General features: G+C 42.8%; 1 protein-coding gene across 6 annotated transcripts in view; it reads right to left on the bottom strand.

Annotated features, from left to right (window-relative positions):
• DAAM2 (dishevelled associated activator of morphogenesis 2) overlaps positions 1 to 16568 on the bottom strand; it is a 118658-nt gene that overhangs the window by 6210 nt on the left and 95880 nt on the right. For 5 of the 6 annotated variants that reach the window (XM_019830560.3, XM_019830558.3, XM_019830559.3 and 2 more), the window contains 7 exons: positions 15148 to 15171; positions 14036 to 14142; positions 12754 to 12838; positions 11084 to 11190; positions 10880 to 10968; positions 843 to 1011; positions 561 to 668 (listed from right to left, as the gene is read on the bottom strand). In XM_019830560.3, the coding sequence (XP_019686119.1) occupies positions 561 to 668; positions 843 to 1011; positions 10880 to 10968; positions 11084 to 11190; positions 12754 to 12838; positions 14036 to 14142; positions 15148 to 15171 (689 nt within the window). The remainder of the gene's footprint in view (positions 1 to 560; positions 669 to 842; positions 1012 to 10879; positions 10969 to 11083; positions 11191 to 12753; positions 12839 to 14035; positions 14143 to 15147; positions 15172 to 16568) is intronic. The other variant, XM_006931672.5, reaches the window with a different exon arrangement.

The raw sequence follows: 16568 nt of genomic DNA, 5'->3' as shown, positions 1-16568 counted from the left end.
TGGCTGTTCAGGTCTGACTTCTTGCCTGTATCAGATAAAATTGGTGCCACATCCATATCCCCTTGAACCATCCATTTGTAGTGTACAATCCTGACTTCCAATGATGTGAGTGCTTTCTCTGGGGACCGGAGTTCCCTCTGCCTATACATGTGGCCAGAGTTATGACCTGCCCAGAGACCATCAGCCAGTGACTGACAGGAGATGGGGTATAATATCCTAGCTCCCTCACCATTTGGGGTGGGATAAGTAGAATAAGTATCCTATTCTGTCTCCTAGACTTCTCTGGAGGGATTAAGCTCCAATTGCCCCAGGGGTAACTGGCTTAATAATACTTCCATTATTGGTATTCATCCCATCCCAGGCTCACTTCCCCACTGTGTTTCCTAGGAGCATCTCTGAAATAAGGATTTGAGAGCAAGTAGCCAGTCTTCATTTGGTTCTCCTAAAAGCAGACCCTGAGACACTGCCCATTCCTAGTCAGCCCAGAGCAGCAATGAAAGGAAATTTAGATAAGAGTGTTATGATCACAGGGAGAAAGAAGCCTTGGAAGGGCTCCTCACTTGACTTTGGCGGCTTCTGGAAGATGCTGTAGCTCTGAGGGCATGTTCAGGATGTCCGGGAAGTGCTTCTCCAGGATCATGATCAGGTAATGGAGCAGAGAGATGTTCCTGTGGATAAAAGATCAGGGGTAAAGGAATGAGCGCCAGGAGGAAACTAGATGGGGCGGGGGGGGGGGGGTGGTCAGGGACAAAAGGCAAGGAATTTGGGTTGGAAATGGGAGGAGGAGGTGGAGAAAGGCCAAAGTGGTGAGATGGAAGATAAGGAAGCAGATAGAGTCCCACCTGTCAATGCTGGACTTGGTGTCTGCAATCTTGTTGAGGCTGGCCACCCGGAACCCATAGGCACCCCCACGCTGCCCTTTGTTCATGAAGTTGCCAATGGCCAGGACGACCTCTAGCATCCGCATTAGACGCTTGCTGCGGATCAGCTCCCGGGAGGCCAGCAGGATGGCTGGGGGAGGAGGGACAGGTCAGAGTCCTGCAGAGACTGGGCAGCCCCCTTGAACCACAGGATGATGCCAACACAAAGTCCAGTCTCCAACTCTCAGAGGGGCAGAGGCTATACCCATAACACAACAGATTGATCTACTCCCCACCTGCCCACTTCCAAGGGAAGCAGGTAAATTTGCCAAAGCGACTTCAACAAATAGCCCATTCTCAGAATGTGCTCTTAATATATTTAAGACTATCTTTTCTTGTATATGTTTAAAGATTAGTAATATATTCTTTCTAGGGTTACACACAAGAATATAATACTTTTACTTTTTTAAACTTAGTGATTAAACTTTTAAATTTCAGCATTTTACATATTATGGGACTGTTTCTGCCGCTTTTGAAATGCTGGAGGTTTTTTTGGGGTGGGGGGATCCCTGTCAAATTATAACATGTCACCAATAATATTCCCATACTTTTGTTCTATATGCTTTGTAGTTGGTGGTGTCTTTGATTTAATAGTTTACTTAACATCTTGTTGAATATCATTTGAAATTTTTTCCAACTTTTAGGCATTTTAACAATTTCTCCCCAATTCCTTAAAAGATACATTTCCTAGAAATACAAACTAAGGTTAACAGTAACCAAAACTTCAGTATTTCATTCCAATGTGGATGCTCTAGCCCACCCTCAGCTATTATGCACTTATGGCAGATGTGCAAAACTGGGATACGAATCCTACACTGAAATGTTGGCTACTAGTTATGGAATATGCTTTTTGATTATTAAGTGTGGTGATAGGAACACCAAACCGTCACATGATCTTCAGCTTATGCCAAACTGAACATTCCTAAAGATGCTGCTATGGAGATAAAATGAGAACCATCTGACTAAAAGTCTGCAGAAATCCTCAAAAGCAGTTAAAAATAAGTAATTGTAAAAAAGAAGCTGTGGAGATTCCCCAGGACCTCCCAGCTTGTACCTACTTCAGCTTCCTTCCAGGACACTTTCTGTGTCCTGGACACCACCTGGGCCCGCTCCCACTTCAGGCCTAGCCATCCCACCAGGGCAACCCTAGTATAGAGCACCCTGGGATCCTCAGCCCATATCAGCCACAGCTCCAGCCAGCCAAAGTCACCAGACACGCATAGCCTACACAAGGAATGACCATAAGACCTTTCCTTTAAGTTTAAGAGAGTATCTTTTCTGCCTATTCATAGAAATAAAGACTGAAAGTCAAGCAAAATGGGGAGACAGAGGAATATGCTCCAAACAAAACAAAACAACTCAGAAAAAGAACCAAATGAAATGGAGATAAGCAATATGCCTGATGAAGCGTTTAAGGTAATGATCATAAAGTTGCTCACCAGACTGGAATGAAGAGTGGAAGTACTCAGTAAGAACGTCAACAAAGAGAAAATATGAAAAAAATCAGAGTTGAAGAATATATCTACACTAGTGGGAATAAACATATTAGCAGGTGAAGAGGAACAGAACAACAATTTGGAATACGGAGTAATGGAAAACACCCAAGCTGAACAGCAAAAAGAAAAAAGCTTTTAAATGAGGGCAGGTTAAGGGATCTTTTGCATAGCATAAAGTGAACAAATGTTCATATATAGGGGTCTCAGAAAAAGGAAAAAGGGGTGCACAAAACTTACTTGAAGAAATAATAGTTGAAAACTTCCCTAATCTGGAGAAGGAAACAGACATCCAGGTTCAGGAAGCACAGAGACTCCAAATAAGATGAACCCATGGAGGTCTACACCGTAACATATAATAACAAAATGTCAAAAATTAAAGATAGAGATTTTTAAAAGCACCAAGAAAGAAGGAAAATTACATACATGGGAACCCCCCACCATAAGACTGTCGGATGATTTTTCAGCAGCAACTTTGCAGGCCAGAAGAGAATGGCAGGATATATTCAAAGTGCTGAAAGGAAAAAAATCTACAACTAAGAATACCTTACCCAGCAAGACCATCACTCAGGATTGAGGGAGAGATAAGAGTTTCCCAGGCAAACAAAAGGTAAAAGAGTTCATCACCACTAAACCATTCTTAGAAATGTTAAAGGGACTTCTTTAAGTAGAAAAGAAAAGGCTTTAATTAGAAGTAAAAAAAATTATGATTAAAAGATGTAAAATATGAAACTATATACATAAAATGTGGAGGGTGGAGCAAAAAAAGTTCTTTTAGAATGTGTTCAAACTTAAGTGAACATTAATTTAATATAGAAATCCATATACTTAGGATGTTATATATGAACCCCATAGTAACTATAAACCCAAAACCTTTAACAGATACACAAAAAATAAAGATAAAGCCAAGCATAACACTAAAGAAAGTCACCGATCACAAGGAACGAGAGCAATAGAAGAAAGAAACAGAGAACTACAAAAACAACCAGAAAACAATGAACAAAACGGCAATAAGTACATACCTATCAATACTTTAAATGCTAACGGTCTAAATGCTCCAATCAAAAGACATAGAGTGGCATGATGGATTAAAAAAAAAGGCTCATCTATATGCTACCTATAAAAGATTCACTTTAGACCTTAAGACACGTACAGACTAAAAGTGAAAAGATAAAAAAAAAAAAAAAAGAAAGATAGTCCATGCAAATAGAAGGAAAAAAAACAGGGTAGCAATACTTAGACGAAATGACCTTAAAAAACAAAGACTGCAACAAGACACAAAGCATTACATAATGATAAAGGGATCAATCCAACAAGATGATATAATAATTGCAAATATCTATGTACCCAACATTGGATCACCTAAACACACATAGCAAATATCAACAGACATAAGGGGGAGAAGTTGATAGTAATACAATAATAGCAAGGGACTTTAACATCCCACTTACATCAATGAATAGATAAGTGAGGCAGAAAACCAATAAGGAAACAGTGTCTTTCAATGATACATCATAAATATCGACAGATATATATACAGAATATTCTATCCAAAAACAACAGAATACACTTTACAAGTGCACATGATACAGTGCAAAAGTCTCCAGGATAGAACACATTAGGCAACAAAACAGTCTCAAACTCAGGAAGACTGAAATCATACCATGCATCTTTTATGAACACAATGGTATGAAACTAGAAATCAATCACAAGGAAAAAAACTGGAAAAAACATAAACATGTGAAGGCCAACAACATGTACCAAACAGCCAGTAGATCAATACGAAATAAGATGACATTAAAAAAATAGAAACAAGTGAAAATGAAAACACAATCATCCAAAATCCTTGGGACTCAGCAAAAGCAGTCCAAAGAGGGAAATTTATAGCAATACAGGTCTACCTCAAGAAATAAGAAAAATCTCAATCTAACATTATACCTAAAGAACTAGTGGGGAAAAAAAGCCAAAGGTGAATAGAAGGAAGGAATTGAAAGAGTAGAAATAAATGAAATCGAGCCTAAAAGAAACAATGGAAAAAATCAATGAAATCAAGAGCTGGTTATTTGAAAAGATAGACAATAAGCCTTTAGCCATATTCATCAAGAAAAAAAAAAGGAGGCAAAAGTGAATAAAATCAGAAAGGAAAGAGAAGAGACAACAGTCGCTACAGAAATACAAAGGCATATGAGACTACTATGAAAAACTATGTGCCAACAAAAATGGACAACCTAAAATAAATGGATAAATCCCTAGAAACATACAGTCTTCCAAAACTGAATCAGAAAGAAATAGAAAATACAAACAGACCAACTACTACTAATAAAACTGCATAAATAATCCAAAAACTCCTCAACAAACAAAAGCCCAGGAGCAGATAGATTTACAGGTGAATTCTACTAACCATTTAAAAAAGGGTTAATACCTATTCTCAAGTTACTTCATAAAGTAGAATAGGGAGGAAAGCTTCCAAATACATTCTATGAAGTCAGAATTATTCTGATACCAAAACCAAAGACACTACAGAACAAACAACCCAAAACCTACAGGGCAATATCCCTGATGAACATAGACGCAAAACTGCTCAACAAAATACTAGCAAACTGTGATGATTTTTTTTAATGTATCATTGAATGCAATCAAGTGGGATTCATTTCAGGGATGCAAGGATGGTTCAATATTTGCAAATCAACATGATACCTCACATCAGCAAGAGAAAGGATAAAAATCATAGGACCATTTCAATACATGCAGAAAAAGCATTTGACAAAATTCAACATCTGTTCTTGATAAAACTCTCAACCAAGTAGATTTAGAGGGAACATGCCTGAACACAATACATATCATGAAAAACCCACAACTATCATCATACTCAGTGGTGAAAAACAAAGTTTTTCCTTTAAGATCAAGAACAGACAAGGATGTCCACTCTCAATACTTTTATTCAACATAGTAGTGGAAGTCCTAATCATTGCAATCAGACAAGAAAGAAGAGGTATCCAAATTGATAAGGAAGAAGTTAAACTGTCACTACTTGCAGATGACATGACACTATACAGAGAAACCCTAAAGACTACAATAAAATTCTATTAGAGTAAATGAATTCAGTAAAGGCTCAGGATACAAAATACACAGAAGTTGGTTGCTTTTCTATACACTAACAATGAAGCAGAAAGAGAAATTAAGAAAATAATTCCATTTATAATTGTACCAAAAGGAATAAAATACCGAGGAATAAACTCTGAAAATTAGAAAACACTGATGAAAGAAATTGAAAATAAAATCAATGGGAAGATATTCCACACTCAAGGATTAGAAGAATTAAAATTATTAAAATTTCCATACTACCCAAAGCAATATACAGATTGCCCCTATGAAAATACCATCAGCATTTTTCACAGAACTAGAATGAATAACCCTAAAATTTGTATGGAACCACAAAAGACCCCAAATAGCCAAAACAATCTTGAGAAGAACATAGATGGAAATATCAGATCCCCAGATTTCAAAATATACTCTAAAACTGTAGTAATCAATGGTACTGGCACATAGTTTATAGATGGCCATTAAAGATGCCATTAGTAGATGACCATTATATAGTCAATTCATCAATGACAAAGGAGGCAAGAATTTACAATGGGGAGAAGAAAGGTTCTTCAATAAATGGTTCTGGAGAAGCTGGATGACTTCCTTACACCATACACAAAAGTAAACTCAAAATGGATTAAAGACCTAAATATGAGACCTGAAACCATAAAACTCCTAGAAGAAAACATGGGCAGTAATCTCTTTGCATTGACCTTAGCAACATTTTTCTCTACATATGTCTCCTCAGGCCAGGGAAACAAACGCAAAAATAAACTACTGGGACAACACCAAAATATATAGCTTTTGCACAGCAAAAGAAACCAATAAAACAACTGGGCAACCTACTGAATGGGAGAAGATATTTGCAAATGATCTGATAAGGGGTTAATATCCAAAATACATAAAGAACTTATATAACTCAACAGCAACAAAACCCAAACAATCCAATTTAAAAATGGGCAGAGGAGCTGACTAGACATTTTTCCAAAGAAGACATACAGATAGCCAACAGACACATGAAAAACATGCTTAACATCACTGATCATCAGGGAAATGCAAATCAAAACCACAGTGAGGGATAACCTCACACCTCTCAGAGTGGCTAGAATCAAAAACACAAGAGATAGTGTTGATGAGGAGCTGGAAAAAAAAAAAAAAGGAACTCTTGTGCACTGTTGGTAGAATGGAAATTGGTGCAGCCACTGCAGAAGACAGTATGGAGGTCCTTCAAAAACTAAAAATAGAAACACCACATGATCCAACATGAATTCAAAAAGATATCTGCGCCCCTATGTTTACTGCAACATTATTTACAACAGCCAAGATATGGAAGCAACCTGTTTCCACTGATGGATGAATGGATAAAGAAGATATGGTTGTGCAAAAGCTTTTTATTTTGGTGTAGTCCCAAGGTTTATTTTTGCTTTTGATCCCCTTGTCCAAGGAGATCTATGCAGAAAAATGTTGCTAAGATTGATGTCAAAGACATTACTGCCTGAGTTTTCTTCTAGGACTTTTATGGTGTCAGGTTTCACATTTAAGTCTTTAATGTATTTTGAGTTTATTTTTGTGTATGGTGTAAGAAAGTGGCTAAGTTTCATTCTTTTGCATGTAGCTGTCCAGTTTTTCCAGCACCATTTGTTGAAGAGATTATCTTTTCCCCATTGTATATTCTTGCCCCCCTTGTGTAGGTTAATTGACCATACAAGTATAGATTTATTTCTGGGCTCTCTATTCTGTTCCATTGATCTACATGTCTGTTTATGTGTCAGTACCATACAACAAAGGAAAAAAAGAAACCAAAAAAAAAAAACCCTCTTAAATATAAAGAACAAAAGGTGGGTGGGGGAATGGGTGAAATAGGTGAAGGGGATTAATAGTATACTTATTATAATTAGCATTATGAATGTACATAATTATAGAATTATTGAATCCCTATACTGTACACCTAAAACTTAATATAATACTGTATGTTAATTATACTGGAATTTAAAAAATAAAAATATATACAATTGTGAATCTTAAGTATATACACTTGTACACCTTAAATATATACAATTTTTATTAATCATACCTCAATAAAGCTGGGGAAAATTCTCAAAACACCAACAAAGAAAGAAGATACACACAATGGAATATTATTCAGCCATAAAAAAGAATGAGATCTTAGCATTTGTGACAACATGGATGGACCTAAAGGTATTATGCTAAGTGAAATAAGTTAGAGAAAGACAAATACCATGTGATTTTACTTATATGTAGAATCTAAAAAATACACAAAAACCAGACACAGACCCATAAATACAGAGAACTGATGGCTGCCAGAAGGGAGAAGGGTAAGGGGTTAGAAAAGTGGGTGAAGGGAAATGGTAGATACAGGCTTCCTGTAATGGAATAAATTGTGGAGATAAAATGTACAGCATAGTGTATATAGCCAATGGTATAATAGCATTACACAGTGTAGCTACACTTGTCCAACCTCTATTGTACATCTGAAACTAATGTAACGTGTGTCAACTATACTTTATGTGCACACACATCATGAAGTTAGCAACAAAAGTATAACTTTAAATTGAAAAAAAAGCTATAAAAGTGAATACTAAGGTTTGTCAGTAGCTTCTACCTTTGAACATGTTCATATTCTATGACCTAATAGCAGCATTACTCTTGATGGGTATTAGAGTGGTTTCTAGGGTTTTTTTTAATTCTTAACAAATAGACTGGTTAAACAAATTATGATATTCATACAATGGAATAAAATGCAGCACTGAAAATGAATAACTCACTGCTACATGTAAGAACAGAGTAACTTACAACCACAGTGCTGAGCAAAAGAGACCAGCATAAAATTATTCACATTATATTATACCATCCACCTAAAGTTAAGAAAGATAAAACCTTTAGAGAAGACAGCGTAATGGTTGCAGGGGGTAATGTTTGGGAGGGCGACATGAGGGAGGGCTGTTTGGGGCTGGCAACATTCCATTTCTCAACACGGATGTTGATTTCACAGGTTACTTCATTTTATGATAATTCATCAAGCTGGACTCTTATGATTTGTGTACTTTTCTGTATCCATATTTGAATAAAAAGTTTACTTTAAAAAACTACTTATAAAAGTTTTTAGCAATTTATATTGGTTGGGATAGTTTTCCTAGGGCTGATACACTATTTGAGAAATTTGCAAAGGAATTCTAAAAATGCTAAAATGTTGGCAAAACAGAAACTGACAAGAGTTCAAAGAAAATCAGTGTAAATGAGGAAACATCCATTGCAATGCAGACATTTTAGATATATTCATAAGAATAATATATTCGTGACTATATTCATAAGAATGTTTACATTTGAAACCATATTCATCTTGACTATATTCAGTAAATGTATTCAAAATGAGAATCGGTAACTTTGGTATATTCAGCAATGAACATATTCATAAGAATACATTCAAGAAAAGTATGTTTCATGAATATATTCATATAAGAAGAATTGGTAAATCTGTCAAATTGGGTGAATTGGCTTTTGGCAAATTGACCCAGAGGCCTTGTTGGGAAGTGGTGGGTAGGGTGTCAATAGCTCATCACCAGCTGGGATTGGCCAAATCTTAGCTTTTCCAGGAATACTTCCTAGAACTGGAAGGAAAAATATGAATCCCAACTCCTGCACAATCCTCTTGTCTCCACTCCTAGTGAAGCCACTGACCTGATTCTGTAAGCTACAACTTCAGCCACCTCTTCCCAACTCTCAGGGAAGAGACCTCCAGACCATTCTAGAATAGCAGCCATTGCTATCGCAGAGCGATTATTACCTTTGCCAGCAGGTTTTGCCATCCAAAACATGTCTTACTCAGCTTGGCTTAATATTAAAGGGAGACTCTCCTGAGCATTCAGTGACTAACTCTTAGGAGTGGGCTCTGAGATTATCTGAGATTAACCCTACCCAGCGGCTAAATTACTCTGGTTCCACAAGTCCAAACGGTAATTGCTCACATTTGCTCCACCGACCCAAGACACACAAATGGTTCAGCATAGGTCTTGGACTGATTCCCTTATCTGTGCCTCATGCCCCAAAGGCAGTCTGCAGCGGGACAAAGAAGGCAGTCTGAAGGTAAGGATTTACTCACCACCAGGGCAGGAGGGACTGCCAGACCTTAGACCTACAGAATCACTGCTGATCTCAATCCTTCTCCCTCAGAATGATTATTTATGATTACAGCCAGCCTGCAGTTCCCTTGTGTGTGTGAATGCACACGTGTGTGTGTGTGTGTGTATGGTAGGGGGCAGACTGCAGAAGGTCTATGCCTCTAGCTCTGTCACACCCACCTACCCCCACCCCCAAACATCCCTGACGCAGCTCCAGGAAAGGCCATTCTCTGGACTCGGCATCATCAGGGGAATGCTTGCCAGCCTTGGTGTCCAGCAGAGGGGGCCCATGCTCTCTCTGCTCTGCCCCAGCCTGCCCCACCCCCCCTCAGCATCCTGGACTCAGGCTCTCCTGTTCCACTCTGCTGTCCTGTCCTTCCCCCAGGTAGGCCTCACAGCCTCACCTGCTTCTCCACTGGTGGGTCTGCATGGGCCATCCTGACTTTTTCCCCAAACTCTCTGCCCCTCCCCGTCCCCCCTCCCCCCCGCCACAATCCTCTGCCATTGTCTGTGAAGTACTACCCAACAAGAGTGAAGATGAATTCTGAAGAACATCTGTGTTCCAATCCTGGCTCCACCACTCACTGGTAACATGGCCTCAGGCAGCATGTCCCCATTTTAGACATGAGAGAATGGATGCACCCATAGTGATTGTGAGGACCAATGAAGCCATCCACGAGGAATGTTTCATGCGGTGCATGCTACATGGTTCCCATTGAATTACAAAGTGCCCATCTGGAAAAGGCCTGTGTAGGGGGGATTCCCTAACCTAGAAAACCTAGATGCCTCCAAGGATTACCCAACCAGTTTCCTACTTTTCTGAACAGGGCACGCTTAAAATAATGTGCCAGAGGTCTTCTATGAACCTAGTAGCTCTCGAGGAGGATAAAGACTGATGAGCTCAATACATGCCAGGCCCTGTTCTAGGTGCTTGCTATTATCATCTGGTCAGCATTTCTGGCCCAGCTGGCGCAGATATCAACAGATCCCTCACCTTGCAGAGTTTGCAGGCTGAGGCACAGGAAATGTGTCACATGTCTGGCACATGTGCTAATATAAACAAGTGCATATATTTACAGTAACCGTAGTTTTAAATTTTGTCCTTGGCTTTGGGTTTTTTTGGTGGGGGGAAGGGGCAGATTGAAAGTGAGAAAGTTTTCCTCAGTCCCAGTTCACGGATTCCTGCCCATTGGCCCTCCCAGATGCCTCTCCACTCTAGGCCTCCCCATGCCCTCAAACATACCTTCCACTTTGGGTTTGGCCTCAGCCAGACGCTCCTGGAACTTCTTTTTGAAGAACAGGGCCTGTAGTCGCTGCTGGTAGTGGTCGATCCTGTGGATGGGGCGAGCCACATCGTGAGGCAGCCCCTCCAGCTCCAGGAGCCAGATCCAGACCCTCTTTTGCCTGTGCACCCCCAGCGCCCCCCCTCCATGCCCACTGCCCTGACCTGCTCATTTCATAGAGGAAGCGGTCAGCCCGGGCCATCCGCTCAATCTCATGCTTGTGCTCCTCGAGGAGATCAATGTCACTCTTCTCTGGGATGAACTTGAGGAGCTGCAAAGAGCAGATGGAGGTCACACAGGAAACTGCTGAGAAACTGATATGAGGGTGCTATGCGTGGATGCCCATACACTGCCCAGGCTCAAGATGGGGAGGGGTCCTTAAAAGAGAGAGGCATCTTCATATGGTAGGTTTACGCTTCATCTCCCAAAGGGGACCACAGGACACCCAGCTCTAGACTTTGCTTTTTTCACTTTTTAAAACTGAGATGTAATTTATATAGAGTAAAGTACACTATTCTTAAGTGCACAGCTCAATGATTTTTTTCTTTTAAACCCAAGTTTATTGAGGTATAATTTACATAAAATGCATCTATCTTAAATGTTCAGTTCAATGAATTTTGACAAAACCACCCACTGAACTCCCATCTAGATTAAGATACAGAAGATTTCCATCCCCCAGAAAGTTCTTTCGTATCACTTCAGTAAGCCACACCTCCACCTTATAGCCTCTCAACTGAATTCTATCCCCTTAGATTACATTTACCTAGTCTTGAACTTCGTATAAATGGACTCATGTGTTTTCTTTGGTGTCTGGCTTCATTTGCATAACACAATGTCTGAGACTCATCCATGCTGTAAGTATTGGTAGTTTGCTTTTTATACGTGTTGGACAGTATTCTATTGTAGGAATATACCACAGTATATTTATGCAATTTCTCATTGATGGACAGTTGGATTGTAGACAGTTTGGGGGTTTCATGAATAAAAGTGTTATAAACATTCTTGCGTCTATCTCGTAGAGTCAATGTTTGCACTCATTTCTCTGCATCTAACCACAGGATTGCTGGGCAGTAGGATAGATTTAGCCTTTGCGTGGACTGCCAAATTGTTCCCCAAATTATTGTAGCCAGTGGGAATGCCAGTCGCTTCACATCCTTGTCAACATTTGGCATTGTCAGTATCTTTTCAATTTTAGCTATTCCAGTAGGGGGGTGTGGTGCTGCCTCACTGTGGTTTACTGTATTTCTTGGATGCCTACAACTGTTGAGCCACTCAGAAATTCTCTTTCATTGAAGTACCTGTTCAAGTCTTCTGCTCATTTTCAAGTGGAGCTGTTTGTCATTTTCTCACTGATCGGTAGAGTTCTTTATTCTGAATATGAGATCTTTGCTAGATGTCCATAAAGCAAATGTTTTCTAAGGTCTGGCTTGTGTTTTCCCTCTAGCAATGGTGCCTTTTGATGAAGAGAGTTCTTCATTCTAATGAGGTCCAACTGATGGTGGTTTTGTTTGGTGCTTTCTAGGTTTCTTTTGAAGGACCCAATAAATTGAGGTAGAAGAGATTTGGGGAAGATATGACTATAGGTCACTCTGACTTTGTCTTGGGCCCAGGGGGGATCATACCTCATATCTCCTTTCAGGGCCTCAATCCGCTAGAAAAGATGCTGCCTTTCCTGGCCTCCTCTCAGAAAGGCTGGTCTAGGGAGTGTCTATAAACCTCCCCCCAATCCTCCATCCTCCAGCCTGATTTCCCCTTTAACTAAAAGTGTTGGCCTCTCTGGAGGCCAGCTGCCCCCTAGTTTCAGCTCCCATCCCCTCCCCACTAGAGGCCTCACCTGCTCCAGCATGTCCTTTGCGAGGTCCTCCTGCTCGTCCATCTTCAAGATGGCCTGCCGGATCTCTTCGTTAGAAAGCTTCAGCCTGAAGGGAAACCCTGCCCCTTGAGAAGCCTGGCCGGGCCCCTCTGCTCAGGGCAGACCCCAGCCCTTCTCCTCTCCTGCTCTCTCTCCCTCATGTCAACATGGGAGTATATTCCACAGTGCTCCCTCTTTGCCACCTTTGCAAAGCCTTCTCTAACTAAGCTGATATGGTTCACTCTATAAACTCAATAATGATATGTTTTAGTCAAAGCATAGACTTGAGTCTTGCTTCAGTGTCTGTCATAAGTGATGGGGACATTTGGGAGTAAAAGGGCCATCTTTAGTGTAGACAGAGAGACAGGAAAAAAAGGTTTCTGATCCTTCTCCTTCCTAAAATATCTAGTGCATCTCCATGGGAGGATGGGAATATCAGCAGGCCACAAAGGGGGCTGTTTCCTGCTTCCTTCAGTGTCGGAAGACAGAAGAGCCCTCAGTCTTCTGACAGCGCCTCAGCTCCCACACAGCTGCTCCCATACGTCTTGCTGTCTGGGTGAGGGACAAGCCACCCCCCTCCACACAAACACACACACACACACACACACACACACACACACACACACAGAGAGCCCTTCCCTATCCTTCCAGATGCATACCATTGGGAATCCTAGGGATAGAGAACTCTCCTCCACCATCAAGAGGGAGAAACTGAGGCCTGGGGTCTATGAGAAGAAAGGGGGATGGATGCCCTAGAGATGGCTGGGGCAGGGCTAAGAATAGTATGGGAGGCAGTGCCCTCTGACCCTGGCTCAGGCAGGAGGCCCCGCACAGAAGCTGTGCTGTTAGTGCAGATACTGCCTTGTTTGTTCTGTAGCCACGGGAAATGCTTGGGGGCTGAGATCATGCTGCTCTGTGGCCTAAGCCTAGCGGGGCCCTCCATGGGCTTAGAGCAACTCTGCTGCCAGATGCTGACCAGGGACAGTTTCCTGTCTTCAGAGCCCCACACTGCTGCAGAACATGAGCTCCCAAAGGCTCCCTAGAACCCTCCCAGGGAGGGTTCTAGATCAGTGGTCCCCTACCATTCCCAGGGGACTGCGGGAGGCAAGGGGAGCGCAGAGACTGCTGTCACACCATTCCTCTGTCGCTCCTGTCCCCAGGCATTCAGTTCCACTGTCGGCTTTTGCTCTAGCCCTCTCAAGGCCCTGCCTCCTGGGGTCTCATCCCTCCCACCAAGGGCTGAACAGGCTATGCAAGCACATACTTAGAGAGAAGGATGATGCAGTTCTGTGCCCGCCGGCCGTCAATGACCGACAACTCTTTGACCTTGCGGGAGGCCAGGTAGATGTCCTCTGTGGAGCCCAGCTCTTTCTGAAACCGACAAGCCAAGTAGAAAGGTTGAGGTATGTATGTTCCCCAATCCTTGCCTTGCCCACCCCCGGGAACCACTCCCACACCAACCAGGGGATACTCCTGGTGTGAAGGGAAGAAAAACGGAAAGAAAAAGACAGGAGAGAGAGACAAGGGTAGTTAATAATCAAGTAGACTGGGACTTTACCATGGGTTAGAATGGGTTGGGGGCAATGAAGACCCCCCTCCTTTTTAGAGATTGCCCTCTCTGGCAAACTAGAGCCCAGACGGACCCCTACGGCTTTGGGCAATGTGATATGATCCACAGCATCCCAGAGAATCAGCCCTACTCTACCACCCCACCCAGACAGTTTCCCCAAGCTTATGATGAGAAGCTGGTTCCAAGTTCCCATCAGGCCACAGTTCCTAGACTCCTGAAGACTTCAAGCACAGCCCAGTGTGCCCAGAGTAGAGGATGTTTCGAGTTCAGAAGTGGGGAAACTGAGGCAGAATCCCATGAAGAATTCTCTTCACTGGAGTTCCAGCAGGCAGACTCCCCCCAAAACAGATTCCCTTCCTTCTCTTGGGCCCTTGGTGACGTAGATAGGAAACTAGTTCTTATTCTGGGAGGTTGTTCCAAGCACATGCTTCATATTGTATAATTCCAAGGGCCCCCACTCACATCTTTATCTTTGTGAATTGTGGCTTTGGGATTGTACAGTGCCCAGTCTGTGCAGTCTTCAGGATAGCCTCGCCTTGGGCCAGGTGGGTAATACAATAGACCTGGAAGTTTTCTCCTTACTACAGTAGACATTCACCTCCATTGCTGGTAGGAATCTGCTTGAATTACTTCCCTCCCCTACATTTCTGCTTTCTCTTTGGGGGCCCTTTCCCATGTTTCCCTGTTGGTATGGGTAATAAAGGCAGAAGGTAGAATGAATAAGCCCTCTGTTTGGGCCAGTACAGGCCAGCAGCCCAGGACAGTGGTTAGAAGTTAGAGTGTCCAGAGCCCCAAGAGTGACTCACCTGCTGAGGATTAGTTATCAGCTCCTAGGCAGGTAGCAGCCACAGCCAACAGAGAATTAAACATGCACAATGTTAGCCAAGAGGTTCAGGGACCCAGGGACAGTAGGAGAGACACGGGAACCCCTCAGCATCCACTCCGTCCTCCCAATCCCAAGGCGACCCATATGGCTGGAGATAGAGACTGGCAAATAGCTGTGGACAGGAGGTGATTCTAGCAGACATGCACTCACAGAGAAGCCACAAAGTGGGGAGCAGGCCTCCTGCCTGCCCTGGGCCCAGTGGCACCACCACTCCCTAGTTGGGGCAGGCCAGGCTCCCAAGCTCCCCAACCCAGGCCTTGGCTGCTATTTTTTCCTCTCCTCTGCTGGGACATTGCCCAGAGGGCAGAAAGCATTCCTCCACTGCTGGATGACTTCATCTTTCTAAACAGGAGAGGAGATACAACCAGAAGGGGCCAGAAACATGTGAAAGCTGCATTCATTGAGGCAGAGGAAAGCAAGTGTCCCTGAATTTTGCCTCTTGCCCTTTGTCTGTCTTTTGATCTCTAAGGGAGCTAAGGGGACACAGCCCACACCCGGTTCTCCCTTACTGACCCTGATGGAGTTTAAGTCACTAATTCAGGACCTGCATAAGACACAGAGGGAAGACCCCACAGCTCATAGGACCTCCTTCCCCAACAAGCCCATGCATCCTGGACCCCAAGACAGGGAAAGGAGGCCACTAGGGACCAGGGCCATGCATCCTCTGGGATCTCTCCAGCTCTGCTGCTGTGAATTCACCCCAAGTCTGGGCAACCTCTGAGTGAGGTCAGTCCTGAAATAGGGGATTCAGAGAAGAAACAGAAGACAACTCTTCTCCAGTCACCAAACTGGGAGGCCCCAGACGCAGGTTGTTTCTAATTCCCATAGTCTCTCTCTCTCCCCACTGGTCCCCGTCCTAGCCTGACCTCAGGGGCCCTGGAAACCGGATGGGCCAGGATGGAATCCTGGACACCAGGAAGACTCTCCAGTTAGGGGGAGTTGTGTGATTGACCATGCCTGATACAACCCTTGCACATGCTCCCTCTGTTCCACTCAGGAGCACCAATCCACAAGTGCTCAGAAGAACCCCTTCCCCCTCCTGCTAAGCCACAGCTGCTGCCTGAGGCCATGCCAGCCTCACATGGGTAGGGGCTAAAAATTCTGCCTGGAATTAGGGTAAAGAATCAGATGCCTTGAGCACGTACGTTTAAATTAAATACCAACTATCTGGTTTTTCCAGAACCCCAAGTCAAGGCCAGAGCCCCACCCCTACTCCATCCCTTTGGCTAGGCCCCTAAGAGGAGTCTTGTATGCCCTCAGGAAGGGTTGTCCACAGGTCTGAACTTGGCAGAAAGCACTGGGGAGCCCGGCCACAACATGCAGCTGCTCCCCAGAGCCCAG

This window comes from Felis catus, chromosome B2 (genome assembly GCF_018350175.1).
Source record: "Felis catus isolate Fca126 chromosome B2, F.catus_Fca126_mat1.0, whole genome shotgun sequence".
Classification (NCBI taxonomy): Eukaryota; Metazoa; Chordata; class Mammalia; order Carnivora; family Felidae; genus Felis; species Felis catus.
Note: the sequence above shows the minus strand (reverse complement) of the source record. Positions and strands in the feature narration are given on the sequence as shown.